The sequence below is a fragment of the Schistocerca gregaria genome, chromosome 2, assembly GCF_023897955.1.
Source record: "Schistocerca gregaria isolate iqSchGreg1 chromosome 2, iqSchGreg1.2, whole genome shotgun sequence".
Classification (NCBI taxonomy): domain Eukaryota; kingdom Metazoa; phylum Arthropoda; class Insecta; order Orthoptera; family Acrididae; genus Schistocerca; species Schistocerca gregaria.
In genome coordinates, this window is record NC_064921.1 from 786,901,059 (window position 1) to 786,925,436 (window position 24,378).

The window sequence follows — 24,378 nt, forward strand, 5'->3', positions numbered from 1 at the left end:
GCCTAGAGGGACCGCTGTCACCAGTGCATCGTAACCAGATCTTCTAAAAAATCATACGTGGCCTGTAATCAAATCAAAGCGACGTGGATTGCTGTCAGGGGGTGGCCTTTTGCATCATGACAATGCAAGGCCCCACACTGACCGTACAACGGTTGCAACACTCACAGACCTGCAATTCGAGTGTATTCTTCATCCACCATACTCACCAGATCGTGCCCCAAGTGATTTCCATATGTTTGGACCACTCAACGGGAGGAAAGAAGTTCTGTTCTGATGAAGAGGTACTCCACGCGGTGTATGAGTGGTTGCGCCGTCTACCAAAAGAATTTTTTTCTAAAGGAATTTATACACTTTGTAAGCTCTGGAGACTTACATTGAACGTGGGGGAGATTATGTTGAAAAGTGATACAGCTTTGTACCAGTTCTTCACAAGAAATAATAATTTTAAAAAAATATTTAAGGTTTTCATTTGAATCACCCTCGTATACAGAACTCTTTCCCGAGACCGACTAACTCTCACAGAGTACTGAGTACATTGAACAGGCGGGTTTCGTGGTCAGATACAACAGTACAACCTGAGATCTTGCCTATCACCTGCATTTATCTTCAAGCACCCATTTCTGGCGATGTTTCTTTAATTTCGTTCAACCCGTGTATCTCTATGGCCACGTTCAGAAACGCAATGAACACAGCTCCTTAATGACCTCTTACTGTCACTATGCTATGAACGCCATGTGCCATTAATCCAACCGGCACAGTTTGTTCGGTTTCAGCGCTTACGGAAAAGCTGTTACGAAGTGAGAGCTTGTAGGACCTGGGTCTGTTCGCCAGCAGCTGCGGGAGTCTTCAGTGTGTGCACAGCAGATTGTCTCGCGATTATATTACGTCACTGCCTCGGTCAAGTTCAAAATACTTAGTTGCAGTGACTTGCGCGGTCCCTTATCTGCCCTCCGACACCGCTGCGTATCCGAGGCCGTCCTGGCGTATTCAGAGGCAGACAGTAGCCATCGCAAGCTTCACTCGTCAAAGACCGATTCGCGATAGACATTCCGCGGCAATCAGGCAGCGCTTGCCTAAGTAGGAGTGAAAGGGCGCGGGGTTCGTGTCGGATGACGTATCGCCGTTCTGGATCTCAGCAGCGTTCAAACAACAGTGCGAGATTCCTGTAAACGTGCCTTATGCGTGATCGATGCCATCTAATTAACGCGTGGTAAGCTACGAACATTAACTGTTTCCTACGTAAGTTACGCTACAGCGTGTGCCGAATAGTAAATGCGAAAACCTTCGATCTGCAGCTAAGAAGTAGAAACGTTTATCCCCCCAACTAAACTGTTCCCTGCAGAGTTGCTGGTCAGGCACATCACTGCATCCAGTTGGTGACTAACGAATGCAGACACTGCCCCAGAATGTGGCTCTGGTACAGTCTTGTGCTGCTCGTAGTGGCTGCTGCCTTGTTACTTCTGTACCTGTACTTCGTCAACCAGCACTGGAGGAAACTCGGGATCCCGCACCCCAAGCCGGAACTCTTCTTCGGAAACACACGCCGCTTTTTTCTACTCAAGGAATGCCTGCCAGAGGCACTGGACAGGGTCTACCACCAGCTGGAGGGGCTGCCGTTTGGAGGGTTCTACCTCATGATGACGCCGTGTCTTGTCGTGAGGGATCTCGGACTCATCAACAGAATATTTGTTGGGGACTTTGGACATTTCCATGACAGGTAAGAGCATACCATTGACAAACACTTGTACAGGAGAAATTGATTTTTTAACCGTTTTGTTATGGCAGATGTGCTGAAAATACTGTCTTAAAAAACGATAATTTTTCTAACCAGTTGTTGCAGTACGAAATATAGGTACGTAAGTGAATCCACTCTTTCTCAAGTTATGAGAGAGCGGAAGCTTATCTACATATTGTACAGTACCAAACCACAGTTCTTAGAGTCGAAGCAGATGAAAGGAATAGGTTGGTCCCGGCGGAGGTTCGAGTCCTCCCTCGGGCATGGGTGTGTGTGTTTGTCCTTAGGATAATTTAGTTTAAGTAGTGTGTAAGCTTAGGGACTGATGACCTTTGCAGTTAAGTCCCGTAAGATTTCACACACATCTGAACATTTTTGAAAGGGATATGGCGAACGAGGAGTGAGTGAGATATCATTGTAGCCTAGTGTCCATTTTATTCATTCTGTTCGTGGATCCGCAGGCAAGGAAATCTAAGAACAAATGTTTATACTCACGATGTCGGAGATGACAAACAGCTAGAGTGGACTGGACTGTTGATCGCAATAGAAATAGTGTCTTGAAAGGAGTATATTGTACGAACATCACCAAAAGTAAAATAATAAAAATGAAATCTAGTATTGTAAAGTGGCTGATGCTAGGGCAAGATTATAAAGTGAGGCACTACAAATAGGAGGTCAGATTTACTATAAGGGCAAGTAAGTAATTAACAATGCATGAAGTAAGCAATAAACGAAAACATTAAGTAGCAACAAAAAAATTTTCAGAAATTTTAATAATTTAACATCAAATACAAATTTAGGTACTAGGAAGTTTCTTCTGAAAATATTTGCCTGATATGTATCGTTGCATGGAAGCGAAATGAAGACGATGAGCTCTGTCGAAAAGTGGAGAATAGATTTTTTCAAAAATAATAACATAGACGAACCTTGAAGATCAGATCTCTAGACTGTGTAAGAACTGAAGACCTTTGACAACCTCTCGGTGCAAATGGCACCACAGCCAATTCGAAGGCATCACAAGGTGCTAGCGTCAATGATTAATGCACAGAACAGAAAAGTTGTGACAAGTACTTATAACGAAAATCAGCTACTGAAGTGCCGGTATGAAAGCCAACGGACTTACACGAAGGCGAATGGACATATGTGGAGGAAAGGATACGGGAGGCTACCTTGAAGCAGCCCTCTGCGCCATTATATAATGTGGAAGTCGAGTCACATCTGCACAGTTACCGCTTTTTTATGTTGTAAGTAAGGTGCCTGTTACTCGTCTTTTCAACTGAAACTTTCACCTCTCATTTTTCAGCAAGTTGTTTTAGACGTCATCATTGGCTTTTATGTCCCCTTTGTTCTTTGTATGTCCATTCGCGTTTGTGTAAGGGCGTTGGTATCCACGCCGACACTTCTGTACCTGATTTTCTTTGTAAGTACCTGTCACAACATTTCTGTTCAGTGCACTAAACATTGACGCTAGCCCCTTTGGATTCCTTTCACTTGGCTGTGATGCCAGTTGCACCGAGAGATCGTAAAATGTCTTCAGTACTTACACAGTCTACATATGAAATCATCAAGTTTCTTTTTTTTTATTATTGTTCAAAAAATTGTGTTCTCCACTTTCCGACAGAGCCCATCATCTACGTTTCACTTCCATACTACGATATTTTCAGAAAAAACTTCCTAGCACATACATAATTGTATTCGATGTTAAACTATTACTCTTTTAGAGAACATTTTTTTCTTGTTATTTAATGTTTTCATTTACTACACTCCTGGAAATTGAAATAAGAACACCGTGAATTCATTGTCCCAGGAAGGGGAAACTTTATTGACACATTCCTGGGTTCAGATACATCACATGATCACACTGACAGAACCGCAGGCACATAGACACAGGCAACAGAGCATGCACAATGTGGGCATTAGTACAGTGTATATCCACCTTTCGCAGCAATGCAGGCTGCTATTCTCCCATGGAGACGATCGTAGAGATTCTGGATGTAGTCCTGTGGAACGGCTTGCCATGCCATTTCCACCTGGTGCCTCAGTTGGACCAGCGTTCGTGCTGGACGTGCAGACCGCGTGAGACGACGCTTCATCCAGTCCCAAACATGCTGAATGGGGGACAGATCCGCAGATCTTGCTGGCCAGGGCAGTTGACTTACACCTTCTAGAGCACGTTGGGTGGCCCGGGATACATGCGGACGTGCATTGTCCTGTTGGAACAGCAAGTTCCCTTGCCGGTCTAGGAATGGTAGAACGATGGCTTCGATGACGGTTTGGATGTACCGTGCACTATTCAGTGTCCCCTCGACGATCAAAAGAGGTGTACGGCCGGTGTAGGAGATCGCTCCCCACACCATGATGCCGGGTGTTGGCCCTGTGTGCCTCGGTCGTATGCAGTCCTAATTGTGGCGCTCACCTTCACGGCGCCAAACACGCATACGACCATCATTGGCACCAAGGCAGAAGCGACTCTCATTGCTGAAGACGACACGTCTCCATTCGTCCCTCCATTCACGCCTGTCGCGACACCACTGGAGGCGGGCTGCACGATGTTGGGGCGTGAGCGGAAGACGGCCTAACGGTGTGCGGGACCGTAGCCCAGCTTCATGGAGACGGTTGCGAATGGTCCTCGCCGATACCTCAGGAGCAACAGTGTCCCTAATTTGCTGGGAAGTGGCGATGCGGTCCCCTACGGCACTGCGTAGGATCCTACGGTCTTGGCGTGCATCCGTGCGTCGCTGCGGTCCGGTCCCAGGTCGACGGTCACGTGCACCTTCCGCCGACCACTGGCGACAACATCGATGTACTGTGGAGACCTCACGCCCCACGTGTTGAGCAATTCGGCGGTACGTCCACCCGGCCTCCCGCATGCCCACTATACGCCCTCGCTCAACGTCCGTCAAATGCATATACGGTTCACGTCCACGCTGTCACGGTATGCTACCAGTGTTAAAGACTGCGATGGAGCTCCGTATGCCACGGCAAACTGGCTGACACTGACGGCGGCGGTGCACAAATGCTGCGCAGCTAGCGCCATTCGACGGCCAACACCGCGGTTCCTGGTGTGTCCGCTGTGCCGTGTGTGTGATCATTGCTTGTACAGCCCTCTCGCAGTGTCCGGAGCAAGTATGGTAGGTCTGACACACCGGTGTCAATGTGTTCTTTTTTCAATTTCCAGGAGTGTATTTACTTCATGTGTTGTTGATTACTTAGTTGCTCTTATAACAAATTTCACCTCCTACCTGTAGTGTCTCATCAATCACGTTACAAAATTAAATTCCGTTTTCCAAATTTTATTTTTGGTGCTGTTCTTATAATATCCTCTTTTCAAGATACTGTTCCTATTCCCAGCAACTGTCCATGAAAGCTCCTTGCCATCTCTGACATCTTAAGTTTAAACATTTGTTCTTAGTTTTCCTTTTCTACTGATCTACGAGCAGAATGTATCAAATGGACACTAGGGTACAATGATAGCTCTCTCATTCCTCGTTCATCATATTCCTTTCATGTGCTTCGACTCTGAGAACTGTGATTTTGTACTGTTTAATTCGTAGGTAAGCTTTCGCTCTCTCATAACTTCAGAAAGAGTGGAGTCGCTTATATACTGGTACTTAATATTTCGTGGATAGTGTGCTATGAATTGCGCGTCAAAGCGCAACTCCCGCAACCACACTTCACACTATAGCGCCTTCAAATTAAACGAAAGACTTGCTCTTGGACGGACAGAGCTAGCTCTTTGTAATACGCCACAGTTACGCATAATCTAATCGCAGACTAGCTAAGACAGTAGTTTCAGCTTTTCAGAAATGCAGCGTATTATTCTTTAAACAGAAAACATTGGTCGTGCCACTCCCATCTCTGTAAACTGTTTATTTCACAACCTCTACTACACCTATTATGTTGAGGAGTTTCATCATACTGTAGAAGTATAACTGTTCACGCCTCCAGTACCTTTCGTGGAACATTTCATTTTCAATCTTAGTGACTCGTGTAAAAGTGAACACTGATATCCAATGTACGCTGCATGTAGCTCTTGTTGTTCTGGAAATCATAAATGAAATTCTTTTGTATTCCGGTTGCTAATTGCTGTGCTTCAGGAAGAAACTGCTCAAATTGAAATTTCATTTTAGATATGACGTAGCTTTTATGTCAAGAAATGCATCACAAATTCCTTGTACTGAATTTCATACATTCCTTCCTGCCGGTTTTCTTTCTAACCCATCGTCCAGGAAATCATAGGAACAATACAATTTTCACATGTCATACTACATGCTACTGGTGCATCTATACTACATTTTAAGTCAAAACACATACGAAACGATCACCGAGTGGGTCACTATGGCATACTCAATTGGTCAGTGAAATTTGGATGTTTTACTTATGTCAAATTGAAATAACGGACCAATTTTACACCTCATACCGGATTTTACCTGCAAAAAACTTCGCATGTGCCTCAGTTGTACAACACGGGACGATAATGCAGACACGTTACAGCATATTTGTCTGTGCTACGTCACTTAATAAACAACGTTTTCGTCTCACACCAGGTTTTAGATCTTTTACATATACAGGTAGCATGATTTTGAACCTCCGTATCTCGGAAATGGATAAAGATATCAAGAAATTTTTTATGTTGTTTGAGATTTGGCTCATAGGATTATATAGTATAAATTAAAGCCATTTGTTGTACGTAGGCATCTAGGATTCCGTCGCTCGGTTTTGACATGAAAACATGGTGAACAAGTGCTTTTTTCCACGTTTTCTCAGGAACTGTCCATGAACTAATGATGCCTCCATAAACCCCCTAAAAACACTGTAGACCAGATGAGATGCAAAGAGAATCAACCGATCTGTTCCATTTTCCCAAGTGTGAGGAACTGTGTAATCTTTATAGTTTTCCCAAGTACTGAGTATAGTGACAGTAAGACGGTCCTTCTGTTGAGTATACAAATGGCCCCCAGCCCAAGGGCTATCATAAAGAAATAGCAGTACCCTTCTGTCACCAACAGAACAAAAGGTATGAGCAACTGAAAAATCCCATTCTTACACGTTGCGTTTTGAAAGATATTTGTTAGCATGCTGTCGCACGCGTATCGATTCTGTGCAGGCTACCTACCGGTGTGCAGAAAGGTACTTTAGTAACTCTACAGACCAGCTTTCGGCACTTCAGCTGCGAATGTTGCGTAGCAGGAATGACAGCTGGCAAGCCACTGTGTGAGAGCGACTGTTTCTGATTTTCTCGTCATCGTCATTTCGCGAAATATGCGCTGTAAAACCTACTATGTTGCCTTGGGATCCACGCTGTCGCGGTTTTGACAATTTCCACACAATTCTCGACTCCTCTAATTGCATCAGCTGTGTAATCTTCAGTGCAACTATATCCAAGTCATGATGACTCTTCGTAAATAAAATCGCACGTGGTACCACTTCTCACTACAGATAACAACAAACTGTTAAACTGTCAGTAATGTCAAGTGGTACAATGTGTGATTTTATTTACGATGAGTCGTCATGAGTTCGATATAACTGAAGATAGCTACAAAGTAGCCGAAAGCGATCTGCAGTAAACAGATCAGAAGCTTACGACCGATGCTGTCTCTCCTCCTACCTTGTATCTGAAAACTCAGAGTTTTTTTTTTTTGTATGTTCACTCATGCCCATTAACACGACTGTCCATGATATTTAACAGCTTGCCTGTAGTAAATAAAATGTAAGCGAGAAACCACAATGTTGTTCTTCTACTTTTGCAACCAAAATTACTGAATTACTCAAAAAGAAATTAGAATAGTTATTAATTTTGATATTTTTCGTCAATCTTACAAGGTTTTAACACTCAAATTAACCTTGGATTTTGGCGAAGTGTTCACTGCAATAAACTAGTCAAAACGTTTGATTAATATTGACATGCCACTAGAACCAAAATAAAATAACAAACAGTAACAAGTTAAACGTCATTTCTTCTTAGTTATATGGGCGTTTCATTTATACTACTATTTCGTCGCAGTACTGTACAGGCATTTATCTTGTATTTCGCCGCAGTCGCATAGTTAAGACGACCTACTAATGTAGATGCACAAAACCGACTGCCGCCGTCACCGCCGTACAGTATTTTAAGGCCCTGAATTATCTGCTCGTGTACACTGGCTGGCGACAGCACTGCACCGTCGTTATCTACAGCTGACTGCCACTGAATGCTAGTCTCTTTAAGCAGTGCCCTAAACTCCGAAACGTAGGACAGCCCGGACTTTTGAGGCCGAAGACAACGGTCATAATTTTGTTAGGAAATCCTTCTCTCCGGCCGATATCAGTTATTTACAAACAAGAATAAAGAAAACAATATAATGTACAACATAGTTTTGAATTAAGTAATTTTTTGCCATCAGCCCTTGCGGCGGGCATCATGTGGCGCGCCACGAATTCCTTTCCTTTGTCAAATTCTTCATCCCAGAACAGAGCTTGCATCTTACGTCCTCAATTATTTCCTGGATGTATTCGAATCTCCGTCTTCTTCTACAGTTCTTACCCTCTACAACTCCCTCTAGTACCATGGAAGTTACTCCCAGGTGTCTTAACAGACATCGTATCATCTTCTCCCTTCTTCTCGTCAGTCTTTCCCACAAATTCCTTTGCTCTCCGTTTCTGCGCAGAACCTCTTCATTCCTCACCTTATCAATCCAAGTAAATAAATTCTTCTGCAGCACCACATCTCAAGTGCTTCAATTCTCTTGTGTTCCGATTATCCCACGCTCCAAGTTTCACTACCGTGCAATGATGTACTCCAGACGTACATTCCCAGCAATTTCCTCCTTACGTGAAGGCCTATGTTTGATTGATACAAGTTGATTCTCTAGGCAAAGAATGACCATGTTGTCAGCAGTAGTCTGCTTTCGATGTCTTCCTTCCTCCGCCCGTCATTGGGTATTTTGCTGCCTAGGTAGCAGAATTCCTTAATTTCCTCTACTTAGTTGCCATCAATCCTTGTGTTCAATTTCTCACTGTCCTCAGTTCTGCTGCTACTCATTACTCACGTCTTTATTCGATTTATTCTCGATTCTTCACCCCTCCCCCCATGAACCATGGACCTTGCCGTAGCTGGGGAAGCTTGCGTGCCTTAGTGATACAGATAGCCGTACCGTAGGTACAACCACAACGGAGGGGTATCTGTTGAGAGGCCAAACAGACGCGTGGTTCCTGAAGAGGGGCAGCAGCCTTTTCGGTAGAAGCAAGGGCAACAGTCTGGATGATTGACTGATCTAGCCTTGTAACAATAATGAAAACGGACTGGCTGCGCTGGTACTGCGAACGGCTGGAAGCAAGGGGAAACTACGGCCGTAATTTTTACGGAGGGCATGCAGCTTTACACTATGATTAAATGATGATGCCTTCCTCTTGGGTAAAATATTCCGGAGGTAAAATAGTCCCCCATTCGGATCTCCTGGCGGGTACTCCTCAGGAGGATGTCGTTATCAGGAGAAAGAAAACTGGCGTTCTACGAATCGGAGCGTGGAATGTCAGATCCCTTAATCAGGCAGGTAGGTTAGAAAACTTAAAAAGGGAAACGGATAGGTTAAAGTTAGATATAGTGGGAATTAGTGAAGTTCGGTGGCAGGAGGAACAAGACTTCTGGTCAGGTGACTACAGGGTTATAAACACAAAATCAAATAGGGGTAATGCAGGACTTGGTTTGATAATGAATAGGAAAATGGGAATGCGGGTAAGCTACTACAAATAGCAAAGTCAACGCATTATTGTTGCCAAGATAGATACGAAGCCCACACCTACTACAGTAGTACAAGTTTATATGCCAACTAGCTCTGCAGATGACGAAGAAATTGAAGAAATGTATGATGAAATACAAGAAATTATTCAGAAAGTGAAGGGAGATGAAAATTTAATAGTCATAGGTGACTGGAATTCGGTAGTAGGAAAAGGGAGAGAAGGAAACGTAGTTGGTGAATATGGATTGGGGGTAAGAAATAAAAGAGGAATCCGCCTGGTAGAATTTTGCACAGAGCACAACTTAATCATAGCTAACACTTGGTTCAAGAATCATAAATGAAGGCTGTATACATGGAAGAAGCCTGGAGATACTGCCAAGTTTCAGATAGATTATATAATGGTAAGACAGAGATTTAGGAACCAGGTTTTAAATTGTAAAACATTTCCAGGGGCAGGTGTGGACTCTGACGACATTCTATTGCTTATGACCTGTAGATTAAAACTGAAGAAACTGCAAAAAGGTGGGGATTTAAGGAGATGGGACCTGGATAAACTGAAAGAACCAGAGGTTGTACAGAGTTTCAGGGAGAGTATAAGGGAACATTTGACAGGAATTGGGGAAAGAAATACAGTAGAAGAAGAGTGGATAGCTTTAAGGGATCAAGTAGTGAAGGCAGCAGAGGATCAAGTAGGTAAAAAGACGAGGGCTAGAAGAAATCCTTGGGTAACAAAAGAAATATTGAATTTAATTGATGAAAGGAGAAAATATAAAAATGCAGTAAATGAAGCACGCAAACAGGAATACAAACGACTCAAAAATGAGATCGACAGGAAGTGCAAAATGGATAAGCAGGCATGGCTAGAGGACAAATGTAAGGATGTAGAGGCTTATCTCACTAGGGGTATGATAGATACTGCCTACAGGAAAATTAAAGAGAACTTTGGGGATAAGAGAACCACTTGTATGAACATCAAGAGCTCAGATGGAAACCCAGTTCTAAGAAAAGAAGGGAAAGCAGAAAGGTGGAAGGAGTATACAGAGGTTTTATACAAGGGCGATGTTCTTGAGGACAATAGTATGGAAATGGAAGAGTATGTAGATGGAGATGACATGGGAGATACGATACTGCGTGAAGAGTTTGTCAGAGCACTGAAAGACCTGAGTCGAAACAAGGCCCCCGGAGTAGACAACATTCCATTGGAACTACTGACGGCCTTGACAGAGCCAGTCCTGAAAGAACTCTACCATTCGGTGTGCAAGATGTATGAAACAGGCGAAATACCCTCAGACTTCAAGAAGAATATAATAATTCCAATCCCAAAGAATGCAGGTGTTGACAGATGTGAAAATTACCGAACTATCAGTTTAATAAGTCACAGCTGCAAAATACTAACGCGAATTCTTTACAGACGAATGGAAAAACTAGTAGAAGCAGACATCGGGGAAGATCAATTTGGATTCCGTAGAATTATTGGAACACGTGAGGCTATACTGATCTTACGATTTATCTTAGAGGCTAGATTAAGGAAGGACAACCCTACGTATCTAGCATTTGTAGACTTAGAGAAAGCTTTTGGTAATGTTGACTGGAATACTCTCTTTCAAATTCTGAAGGTGGCAGGGGTAAAATACAGGGAGCGAAAGGCTATTTACAATTTTTACAGAAGCCAGATGGCAGTTATAAAAAGTCGAGGGGCATGAAAGGTAAGCAGTGGTTGGGAAGGGAGCGAGACGGGGTTGTAGCCTCTCACCGATGTTTTTCAATCTGTATATTGAGCAAGCAGTGAAGGAAACAAAAGAAAAATTCGGAGTAGGTATTAAAATACATTGAGAAGAAATTAAAACTTGAGGTTCGCCGATGACATTGTAATTCTGTCAGAGACAGCAGTTGAACGGAATGGATAGTGTCTTGAAAGGAGGATTTAAGATGAACGTCAACAAAAGCAAAACGAGGATAATGGAATGTAGTCGAATTAAGTCGGGTGATGCTGAGGGAATTAGATTAGGAAATGACACACCAAAAGTAGTAACTGAGTTTTGCTATTTTGGGAGCAAAATAACTGTTGATGGTCGAAGTAGAGAGGATATAAAATGTAGACTGGCAATAGCATGGAAAACGTTTCTGAAGGAGAGAAATTTGTTTACATCGAGTATAGGTTTAAGTGTCAGGAAGTCATTTTGGAAAGTATTTGTATGGAGTGTAGCCATGTGTGGAAGTGAAACATGGACGATAAATAGTTTGGACAAGAAGAGAAGAGAAGCTTTCGAAATGTGGTGCTATAGAAGAATGCTGCAGATTAGATGGGTAGATCACATAACTACTGAGGAAGTGTTGAATAGGACTGGGGAGAAGAGAAGTTTGTGGCACAACTTGACCAGAAGAAGGGATCGGTTGGTAGGAGATGTCCTGAGGTATCAAGGGATCACCAATTTAGTATTGGGGGGTAGCGTGGAAGGTAAAAATCGTAGCGGGAGACCAAGAGATGAATACACTAAGCAGATTCAGAAGAATGTAAGTTGCAGTAGTTACTGAGATATGAAGAAGCTTGCACAGGTTAGAGTAGCGTGGAGATCTGCGTCAAACCAGTCTCGGGACTGAAGACCACAACAACAACATCTCGATTCTTATTACAAACTAATTACAACTGTTTATTTCACACAGCAGATTTTGTAATTCTTCGCATTCACTGAGTATAGCTACGTCATTAACGAATCTTATCACTGATGTATTTTCATGTTGAATTTTAATTCCATTCTTGATCCTTTCTTTTATTTCCATCGTTGCTTCTTCCTTGTATAGATTGAACAGTAGGGGCTAAAGACTACATGTCAATCTTACACCCTTTTTAATCCGAGCACTTTCTATTTGGTCTTCTACTGTTGTTATTCCTGTTGGCTCTTGTCCATGTCGTACACTATCTTTCTCTCCCTGTAGTATACCGCTGTTTTCCTCAGAATTTCGAACATCTTGGACCTTTTTGTCGTTGTCGGACGTTCCAGATAGACAAATCCTTAATTTAACTTTCACCTTGCTTCTATTATCAGCAGCAACGTGAGAATGGCTTCTCTGGTATCTTCAACTTTCTTAAATCAAAACTGATCGTCACCTAACACACCCTCAACTTCCTTTTCTATTCTTCTGTATATTATTTTTGTAAGCAACTTAGATGCACGAGCTATTACGTTGATTGTGCGATAATTCTGGCACTTGGTAGTTCTTGTAGTCTTAGTGATTTTATGGACAATATTTTCCCGAAAGTCAGATGGTATATGGTCAGACTCCGTACATTTTACACACCAAATTGTATAATCGTTTTTTTGCTACTTTCTCCAATGATTATAGAAACTCGGATGTAATGTTATCTATCCCTTCTGCCTTATTTAAACTTAAGTCTTCCGTAGCTCTTTTAAATTCTGATTCTAATACTGAACGCCCTATCTCTTCTATATCGGCTCATGTTTCTTCTTCTATCACACCAGGCAAGTCTTCCAAATCATAGAGGGATTTAAGGTACTTATTCCACGTAAATTTATTTCGCTCCAAGGTACTTGTATATCTGTATTCCTAAATTCTCATGAACATTTTTGTACTTCCTTCTTTCAATGATCAGCTGAAATATGTCTTCTGTTGCCAATGGTTTCTTCACAGTTACCTTCTTTGTATTTATGTTTTTGTTTCCAACAACTATGATCGCTATTTTTAGAGATTTCTATTCCTCTTCAGCTCAAGTGCCTTCTGAGCTATTCCTCAAAGCAGTATCATATATATATATATGAATTTGGCCAGCTATGGACCGCATACAACTTCAGACTTATGGTGTTTCTTTTTCTTCCGTTCTTCCCAGTACTTCTTGTTATTCTCGCCAACTGCTCGTCTCTTCTCATCTGTACACACTCTCTTGGGTCGAGGTTTGGCTCATCTTCTTCATAGTTTGTGTTTTCTATAAGTAGCCTAAAGTGATTCTTGTCACGTATTATTTCTTCTGTAACACCTATATATATATATATATATATATATATATATATATATATATATATATATATATATATTCTCTATCTATTCACCGTCAGCTTGCGACGTCGACATGTATACCTGAAATGTCGTTGTCGGTGTAGGTTTCCTATCAGTTCTGATAGGAACAAGCCTATCACCGAACTGTTCAAAATTAAATACCCTCCATCCTGCCTTAATATTGATATCGAATCCTACTCCCGTTACAGAATTTTCTGCTGCTGTTGATAATGACCTGTACTCATCTGACCATAAATTCTGGTCTTCTTTCCAATTCACTATGCTGAGCCTGGCTATATCTACATTGAGCCTTTGCATTTCTTCTTCAGATTTTCTAGCTTCCATACCACGTTCAGACTTCTCACATTTTGTGTCCCACTCATAGAACGTTATCCTTTCTTTGGTTATTCAATCTCTTTCTCATGGTGACCTCTCCCTTGGCAGCCCATTCCCGGAGATGCGAATAGGGGACCATAACGGAATATTTTGTCAATGGAGAGATCATCATTACGCTTTTTCAGTTGCAGTCCATATGTCCTGTGGAATCACGTTATGTAAATTTAATACAATGGTTTACATTGCCTTCTGATTATTCAGCCCTTCGGGGTAGTTTCCCACTCCAGGGACCGGAGAGTGCCCTGAACGTCTTTCCGCCCTTCCGCCCTGTCCTACAAGGACGTTGACACAATGAGGGTAGCTTTTTATACCGGAAAGCTTCGGATGCGAAAGCTGATGATTTTTATTCAAAACTTTGTTCGAACCCGGGACCACTGACGGGTTTGCTCCGTGATGAGATTGTCAGCACCCATGTGAGGTGGGGTTGGAAGACGAGATTGACCGAAAAACAGAGGAAAGCATTGAGTTTGAACAAGCAGTAACAAGTTTTATAATTACTTACCCAGTCCTACAAAAGTTTGAAAAACTAGAATTTTACCAAATTAGATGAGTGTAGACCGAAGGATTAATAGGGACTGATCATACGAGAAGTGATCTCGTTATTACGAGTTACGTTTCTCTCCAAATCCGTCCATCGCCTAGTCATCTCAGAAGTCTGAATTATTCTTCACGAACCAGAAGCCTTCACTGGCACCTGTTGATTCAGAGTGACTCATGAGAGCATACTCAGCGCTACCAACAGGATCACTAGCAATTCACTACACACACTTTCCCAACAGACATTTCCTATTTGGTAATGCAACTGAAATCACGGGCACAGTTGGAATAAGTAGAGTACAATAAGTGATCCGGCACTGACGCTGTGACTGGTAGCCAAGATGTTAGACCATTTAAACACATATCTCACCACTCTGGCCAAGCGGCTCTGAGATGTCTGAGACAGCTATTTAATTCCATAGTTTAATGGCAAATATAGATTAATAACGCATTTCTCTGTAGTTATTGTTTCTTAAGTACTGCTGTGATTTCATGCAATGTGTTCGACACACTGTTAGTTTTAACACTGTTCCAGCAGGCAGCAGCTATTAACACGACTGAGACAAGAGGCACTAAATTTTATGACAGACAGAGTAAGTCTCACCAGAAGGAACCAGTACAGTGTCACATTTGATTTGCTTTACTTCCGGTGCTACAGGATCACACATTACATCTTACCGTTACTGAAAAAGTATTTTATAGTGGAAGTAGTTGTATGACGCTGTGTGCTAGGAATCACGATAAAGCTAAGCCATCTGGAAGTCTGCTTCTGTTGTTGCGATGAGACCACCCATAGTTCCCTAGACGCATGTGTCACCTCTTGTCTGGCAGGATGAACTTCCCACATTTCAAGAGGGACCCCATGACGCACCACCTGTTCACGATGGGCGGCTCCCTGTGGAAGGAGATGCGTCTGCGAATGTCGCAGGTGTTCTCCGTGGGCCACACGCGCCGCGTCTTCTTCCTGGTGCAGGAGTGCTGCTCGCGCCTCCAGAAGTCCGTGGATGCGGCCGTCCGGCGTCAGCCTGGCTGCGAGGTGGAGCTCAAACAGCTGCTGTCCACGTTCACCACTGACGTCATCGGCGTGTGCGCCTTCGGTATCGAGTGCGGTGCCATTGATGACGTCAACTCGCAGTTTCGTCGTATCAGTAGCATGGTGAGTGCCACACTCTTTCTACAGTGGCTTCTAGGCAGACATGCGAGGCTCCGAGCGAAGTGGTGCAGTGGCTAGCACTCGCATACAAGAGGACAAGGGCACAGCTTCACGTCCGGTCAACCTCATAGACGTTTTCCGTGATTTCCTTAAATCCTGGCAAATATTGGGATGGTTCCATTGAAAGGTCCACTCCGATTTCCTTGACCATTCTTGAAACAGTCTGTGCCTGTGCTCCGTCTCTAATTGTTAGTTTTGGATATTATTTTGGTCTATCTATAATTTCTGTTCCTTACGGAAAAACTGATGCGTGTAGCTCACACAGAGCAGAACCATGCAGCTAAGTAATCTTTGACTAATGCTGCAATATCTTTGTGTTGCTAGAGCGCCTCTGCTTGACAGCGCTAATATTGAGATGCGTACCTCACATTGAGCCAAACCATGCAGCTGAGTAATCTTTGACTGTTGATACAATATCTTTATGTTGCTACATCGCCTTTGTCTGAGAGCGCTAACAAAGTTACGCGCATGCTTACATAAGCATTTTTGAGTAGCAGATGTGTTTTCAAGAATTGTCAGGAAATGTTATTTGTAGCTGTGAATTGAGATTGCTGGAATTGGAGTATGATTATTTTTAATTCAGTTATGAACAAGGAAGCTAAGAAGATTATTTATGAGTTCTGCAATGTTGACATATTGTGATAAGCACCCTGCCACACGGCATTGTTTTGTGTTACTGAGATTGTTGTAAAGAAGCTCAGGTAGTTGGTTTGTTATATGAGTTGCTCTGATAGGAAGATGAGATTAATGTCATGTTATGTAAACCATGTGATCAGAAATATCTGGATATGCCCATAAACATTAGCGTGCGTACTGCCATCAGTAAAATTTGGAGCGGTGGTGTTATGGTGTGGTCATGTTTTGAGTTTTTCTTGGAGGGAGCTTGGAGCCCTTGTTGTTTTGCGTGGCACAATCACAGCACAGGCCAACATTGATGTTTTAAGCAGCTTCTTGCTTCCCACTGTTGAAGAGCAATTTGGGTATGGAATAACATCCCTGTAAAAGACTGACCTGCACAGAGTCCTGACCTGAATCCTACAGAACACCTTTAGGATGTTTCGGATAGCCGACTTCGTGCCAGGCCTCACCGACCAACATCGATACCTCTCCTCAGTGCAGCACTCCGTCAAGAATGGGGTCCCATTTCCCCAGAAACTTTGCAGCAACTGACTGAACGTACGCCTGTGAAAGTGGAAGCTATCATCAAGGCTAAGGGTGGGCCAACACCATACTGAATTCCAGCATTACCGATAGAGGGCGACAGGAACTTATAAATCATTTACAGCCAGGTGTCCGGATACTTTTGATCACATAGTGTAAATACTATTACGAAAATTCAAGTGATTTTTAAAGCGTTACTCTTGAATATAGAGTTTCATTTGAAATTTTAGCGCAAATCAATTCTTACCAGTTAAAATTCCCAGCCTTTAGTAGGTTTATGTCCGCCTCGATAGCTGAGCGGTGCCGGCACGGTAGCTCAGCGTGCTCTGTCAGCGGGTTAGCTACCGTCTGTAATAAAAAACTGCGTGAACGGATCAACAAAGAACCTGGAAGGGTGTCATCGGACGTCCGCTACGAACAAATCCAACGAACTATACAGAATAAAATGAGACAGCCTGCCGTATCTCGGCGTGTTTGGTCAGAGGGGTAGCTGCCCTCTGGGGTTCTATTCCCGCCTGTGTCGGAAATTTTTCTGCTCCCAGGAACTGGGTGTTGTGTTGCTTTCATCACTATCTCATCCCTATCGACGCGCAAGTCGCCCAAGTTGCGTCAGCTAGAAAGACTTGCCCTATGCGACCGCTCTACCCGACGGGAGGCCCTGGTTTATTACGTTTACTCGGAATCAGAGCACAGCATACAGCAGCAGCAGCAGAGCAACATTTAAAAAAACTACAGCATGAAGTGGAATGTATGCACGTACATAATTAACTGAATGAAGGGTGGGAATTTTAGTTGTAAAGAAACAACTTCTGACGAAATTCAAGTGATATTCTGAACTCAAAAGTAATGATTTAAAAATCAGCTAAATGTTCACAGTAGTATTTATATAACACGACTTTAAGCAAGGGGAATCGTATCTTTCCATCAGAGGAATCCATATAACAATCAAGCAATGTGAACTTCGTTACTACATTCTCCATAACACGCAACAATGCTACATGCTTGTGTGCTTACCTCGATCTCTCAACATTCCTGAAAAATTAACAAATATGTTCTTTGGCGTCATCAAAAATAGTCATACTCTTAATTCCAGCTATCTCATATCACACTTACAAAGAAAATTTCCTCACCATTGTTCAAAATCCTTCTGCTACTCATCACTGCCCAGTTTAGGTAAAGATAGTGTAGCAATAGTCAAAGATTACTCATCGACATGATTTTGCTCCATGTCAGCTGTGCATATCGATATTTACGTGAAAACCCCAATTTCTAGAATGATCTAAATAATTTGAATACCTTACACAATCACCGCGATTTAGACAGTTCATTAAATCTTAATCTTACTACCTTTCCATCATAAGAGATATGTTTCATAATACATCGAACTTCCCTCTTTCCTTCGTCAACCAGCTAAGCGCGAGACACTTTCTTCGGGGGAGATATGGTAGGGACATTCATGCGCAGACGTGAAATCTTTCTGGCCAGCAGAATGTATCAGTCCCTGGAAATGAGCCTATGTGTCGGATTCCAGTAAACTGTGAAATAAAGGAAAAGCCGAGCAGTGACATTGAATAAGATTTGGCAAAGTGCTTCGGCTATATAAGTGCAAACAACTTGCAAGACTCATCAGGCTTTCGTGAACAATGCCATGAACAACTCATGCACGATGGAGGAATGACTGCACATCAGTGGACGTTTAAGCGAATTCAGCAAAATTTTGAAAGGTCGAAACGACAGCTTCACTGAACAAGTGCGAACATTAGTGACGAAAGGTCGCAGCACCATAGAATGAGACCCTGCGAACAAGATGGAACTATGCATGGATCGGTATATTAGGTTTTTATTTAGGCACGAGAAGAGTGTCTGCAAAATTCGTACCGGAGCAGCTGACAGTGGAGCAGAAGCACGCCGTCTGCAAACCGCACAGGACTTGTTGAACGGTGAAAATAGTAGGCCGCCCGCTGTGGCCGAGCGGTTCTAGGCGCTGTAGTGTGCAACCGTGTGACCGCTACGGTCGCAGGTTCGAATCCTGCCTCGGGCATGGATGTGTGTGATGTTCTTAGGTTAGTTAGGTTTAAGTAGTTCTAAGTCTGGGGGATTGATGATCTCAGATGTTAAGTCCCACAGTGCATAGAGCCATTTGAACAATTTTTTAAAATAGTAGTCCCAACTTGGAGTTCGCAGGCGTGATGGAGGGTCGCACTCTGACGTCAGCACCACCAGTCGCTGGACATTACGTGTTATTTCAGATACACTGCAGTGCTTTTCATAATCTCCTGATAGTGACTCTTCAAGACAGTTATTAAAAATGTCTAGCGTAGTATTTTTCGTTTATTTATTGTCTTCTGGTACCTAAAATTTACGTTCAGTGGACATCTGTGTGGCGTCTACATTCTCGTGTTTCCATACGGGTGCCTAGCATCTTTAAGTTACCCACACAGCTCACCGAAAGATAAGTTATCAGCAATTATCAATGTATTACAGTTTAAGTGTGTGTTAGTACTTTTTAGCTTACTGTTAAAGTAGCGTCATGGGTGACGATTTTGGATGTAACCGTGGCTTATTAGTATGAGAGAAACATGTCAGGACTCTTGGTTGATGTTTCACTGGGATGATTATGTCGAGGAAGCCATTGACGTAACAGATGGGGGTCATCCATGGAGTTGTAGATCACGTAGTCGAGTGAAGAGTGCCATGGAAAAGGGAAGAACGATTTGTGCCCATCACGTAGAAGTAGAAATGGCGTATTCTGAATTTAGACGGTGACAGAGGAAAGAACTATTTTCTAGTTGGGAATTTGTAAAAAGTAATAAGCAAAAGGAGGAAACCTTAGAATTTCCCATTTCTGTTAACAATCAGTTCGACTCGTTAGTTGAAATGAGAGAGCAGCCTCTAACAGTTCTTGAGCAAATTAGAGTGCAGTAGACTCATACGAACAACTTTAAGGCTACATTAATAGAAAAGTCAAGTGGAAAGAACAGAGTCCTTCCGCTAGATACTATTCATGGGAGGCATGTCTACCAAATTCTACAGGAAAAGCTAGAAGTGGGATGCTACGTCACAAGCATAATGACATCTAGTTGCAAGCCTTGCCAGGTGAATAAGAACGTAGAGCCTTTGGGTAGCGCTTTTCACGAAAAGGATCATGTACTTATATGAAGAGGAGCTGAAAACAGTATGGCTAGCAACCTATAGTATAAAATAAGAGCAGCAACAGTGCACGCACATCTGGATTTTGTAAATGTTTTACAGCACCATCACCAATCCTGTGTTAAGATTACTGTCAGCCATGTAAGCAAGGAACTCAGTGACTTGCTTTTGAGTGAATCAGACTCCCACATCTGTGCTATTGCTGCAGATGAAAGGTAGGGAAACGCAAATCATGACCTCCACCTAGACAGGAGGGAAGGAAAGATTAACTTTGCATCTTGCAGAGAGTGTAAGGGATACCACAAGAACATAGACAGAAGGCTGTGGTTACTGGAGTCATAGGCTCGCATTTTGTTGGTTAGATTCAGGTTACAGACAGACTGTCCTCAAAGAAATTAGAACAGTACAAGACCATAATACAGGTGTCAACACCGTGGTCACGTGTGTTTATACATGGGTATATGGGCAAGTACCAAAAACCAAGATGCAGCCGTGGCAGGAGACACATCCGATATTCTCGATGCCACAAACTTCACTGCAAGTCCGCAGCAATGTCAAGGCCACGTCGATATATACTAAATGGCCAAAGAAACTGGTACCCCTGCGACATATAGTGTAGGGCCCCCGCCAGCACACAGAAGTGCCGCAACACGACGTGGCATGGACCCGACTAATGTCTGAAGTAGTGCTGGAGGTAACTGACCACATGAATCCAGCAGGACTGTCCATATATCCGTAAGAGTATGAGGGGATGCAGATCTCTTCTGAACAGCACATTGCAAGGCCTCCCACATACGCTCAATAATGTTCATGTCTGTGGAAGTTGGTGACTAGCGGAAGTGTTTAAAATCAGAAGAATGTTCCTGGAGCAACTCTGTGGCAATTCTGGACGTGTAGTGTGTCACATTTTTCTGTTGGAGTTTCCCAAGTCCCTTGGAATGCAGAAAAGACATGAATGGATGTAGATGATCAGACATGATGCTCACGTACGCGTCACATGTCATTCGTATCTACAAGTGTCAGGCGTCACAAATCTCAGCAATTGCACACGCCCTACACCATTACAGAGCCTCCACCAGCTTTGAACAGTCCCTTGCTAACCAGCTGGGTCCTTGGATACATGAGGTTGTCTCCATGTCCGTACACGTCCATCTGGTCGATACAATATGAAACGAGACTCGTCCGATTAGGCAACATGTTTCCAGTCATCAATAGTCCAGTGTCGGTGTTGACGGTCCCAGGCGAGGGGTAAACCTTTGTGTTGTGCAATAATCGAGGGTACACAAGTGCACCTTCAGCTCCGAGATCCCATAGCGAAGAAGTTTCGTTGAATGGTTCGCCCACTTACTCTTGTTGATGGCCCAGCATTGAAATCTGCCGCAGTTTGCCGAAGGGTTTCACTTGTGTCACATTGAACGATTCTCTTCAGCTTCCGTTTGTCCTTTTCTTACAGGATCTTTTTCTGGGAACAACTATGTCGAAGATCTGGTGTTTCACTGGACTGCTGATATTCACGATAAACTCGTGAAATGATCGTACGGGAAGGTAGCCTCTTCATCGCTACCTCGGAGATGCTATGTCCCATCACTCGTGCGCTATTATAACACCATGTTCAGACTCACTTAAATCTTGATAACCTGCAATTGTAGCATAAGTAACCATTCTAATAACTGCCCCAAACACTTGTTGTCCTATATAGGCGTTGCGGACGGCATCGCCGTATTCTGCCTGTTTACATATCTCTATGTTTGAACATGCATGCCTATAACAATTTCTTTCGCTTCCGTGTATTTCGTCGACGCTGATGGTGTACTGCATTATGAGTATGCACCTGCAGGCCAAAAAAATCTCACCGGAACATTACTAGCAGGTCCTTTGTCAACGTCATCATGTTGTTGTGCCTGAAAAGAACGAATTTGTAGCCACGAAAAACTTGGCAGCTTCGTCATGATGACGCTCCCAACCATTCTGCGCATCTGATTCAGACTTTCAACGCCAAACAAAACATTTCTGAGGTTAGTCAAGCTCTATAATCTACCACCATCGCTTCGTATTACAAAAATGTTTCCAACAGTGGTGGAGCGGCAGGAGAAGTGTGTGCATTGCGAAGGAGACTATTGCGAAGAGGACAAGGGATTTTATCTTCAAGTATCGTGGCAACCGAAGATTTGATAGTTTATTACTCCGTAGTACGTGGCAGAGACTACTTCACACGTATATTGCCGATTGAATGTCCCATTGCATTCGTGTACAGTGACGAAAATACGACTGCATTTTCCCACTGCACGTGTCCAAGATGTCTTTCATTTCTCCCCTTGATAGATACACGTATGTGGCAGGAGAATTGTAGCGCTGCTTTTCCTCTGGTTCCTTAAAGCTCGAGGGAACTACATCGGATGCCTTAGAAAGACTCATATTTATGTTCCGCAAGCATCTCTGCAATGACAGAAATAAAGGAAATGTTCTAGGTGAAAGGGTACCATTGCTACGATTCGCTGGTGACATTACTATCCTGAGTGCAAGTGAAGAAGAATTACAAGATCTGCTAAATGGAATGGACACTCTAACGAGTACAGGATATACATTGATAATAAATCGAAGAAAGACAGATGTAATGAGAAGTAGCAGAAATCAGAACTTCGAGGAAGTTAACATCTGGACTGAAGGTCACGAAGTAGATGAAGTTAAGGAATTCTGCTACCTAGGCAGCAATATAACCGATGACGGACGAAGCAAGGAGAACCTCAAAAGCAGGCTAGCACTGGAGAAAATGGTATTCCTGGCCAAGAAAAGTCTACCACTATCAAACATAAGTGTTAAGTTGAGGAAGAAATTTGTGAGAATATACGTTGGGAGTACAGCATTGTATGGTAGTGAAACATGGACTGTGGTGGACTGATAAGGTAAAGTATGAGGAGGCTCTGCGCAGAGTCGGAGAGAAAAGGAATACGTTGATAACACTGATAAGAAGAAGGGACAGGTGACAGGACATCTGTTGAGACATCAGGGACTGACTTCAGTGGTAATGGAGGGAGCTGTAAAGGGAGAAACTGTAGAGGAAGACAGAGATTGGAATATATCCAGCGGGTTTGAGGACGTAGGTTGCAACTGCACCTCTGAGATTGGCACAGGAGAGATATTTGTCGCGGGCCGCATCAAATCAGTCAGATACGTTCTGGTGTCGTCTTATAGCCAACTATATTACGTTTCTTACATTGCTGTTGGTGTTACCTTGTTCCTGAAATCGTAAGGTGCGACACGATTGGTTATGCAGCGAACATCCCGTCTGAAGTCGATTTCTTGCAATAATCGCGGCAGCGCATCAGGCGTGAGTTGCTGAATTGCGAGACAGGTTCAACCTCTGAATTCCGGTGGAGAATCCGGTAAGCGTAGAACAAACACTATATCCTTGATGAATCCCCAAAAGAAAAGTCAAGCTTTGTTAGATCCAGTGAACATGGGTGCGATGCAATTGGCGCACCTCAGTCCGTCTGCTTACCAGGAAAGGAGACATTTAGGATATCCCAGACGTCAGAGAGGCACTATGGTAATGCACCAACTTCCATTAACTCTAAGTTTTGCACTTATTCATCAACGACAGTATGGCGGATGAAATTGTCTTCCAGCCTATCTAAATACACTACTTCACTGATACTTTTCTCATCTGAAAAGGAAAGTCAGTATACATTGTTCCTCCTCAGAGCACAAAACACAATACATTCTGAGCTATCACGTTCATGCTTCTGGGATTTCCTTCGATTTACAATGCCCCAGATTGAACAGCACTGTTTATCAACCAAAAGTCGACTCTTCATTAAAGATAATCTTTCCTATGAAATCTTCATCTTTATCCAATCGATGTAACATTTAAATACAAAAGTCATTACAAGTCTACAATTATCATTTACTTTTTGCCCCATTGTAAACTTGTGTCATTTGAAGTGCAACCATTATCTTAACACACTCCAAACAGCCATGTGTTGGACGCCTGGTTCTCGAAAAGCTTCCCGGGTCGATTTTATAGGACTGTTCCCAAAGTTTTGCCTCACTTGCTCCACGACGTCATGATAACGCATGGGGATGGCCTAATGATTTGTTATATCTTGCCGAAAATCCAGTTTCAGTATAATACTTGGCCACTCGTAAATGGCAGGCTTACTGAAATGATCTTTACCATTGTCTCTACAAAAATTTCGTTGCATAGTTGTGGTGGACGTAGCCTGTTGAAACCAAAACAAATAGCGAGCACACTAGGAACTGGTGAAGTCTGCCATTGTTGCTGCAGCTGCTGCTAGCGCGATTCGATAGTCGCGTACCACGTGAGTCAAAACCGTTTTCCTTCAAAATGACGTAGGACTAAGTCAGTAAGTCGTATAAACAAGTTTGTCAGAATTTTCTAAATTGTAGAGTGACAGTGGTATGATGCTGTTTTCCTGACAACGTAATATTTCGCG

General features: G+C 43.0%; 1 protein-coding gene across 1 annotated transcript in view; it reads left to right on the forward strand.

The window, feature by feature from the left end:
- The first annotated feature begins 997 nt into the window (after positions 1-997).
- Positions 998-24,378, forward strand: part of LOC126335045 (probable cytochrome P450 6a13) — a 66,767-nt gene continuing 43,386 nt past the window's right edge. The window contains exons 1-2 of the mRNA XM_049997915.1: positions 998-1,717; positions 15,232-15,556. Of these exons, the coding sequence (XP_049853872.1) occupies positions 1,407-1,717; positions 15,232-15,556 (636 nt within the window). The 5' untranslated portion in view covers positions 998-1,406. The remainder of the gene's footprint in view (positions 1,718-15,231; positions 15,557-24,378) is intronic.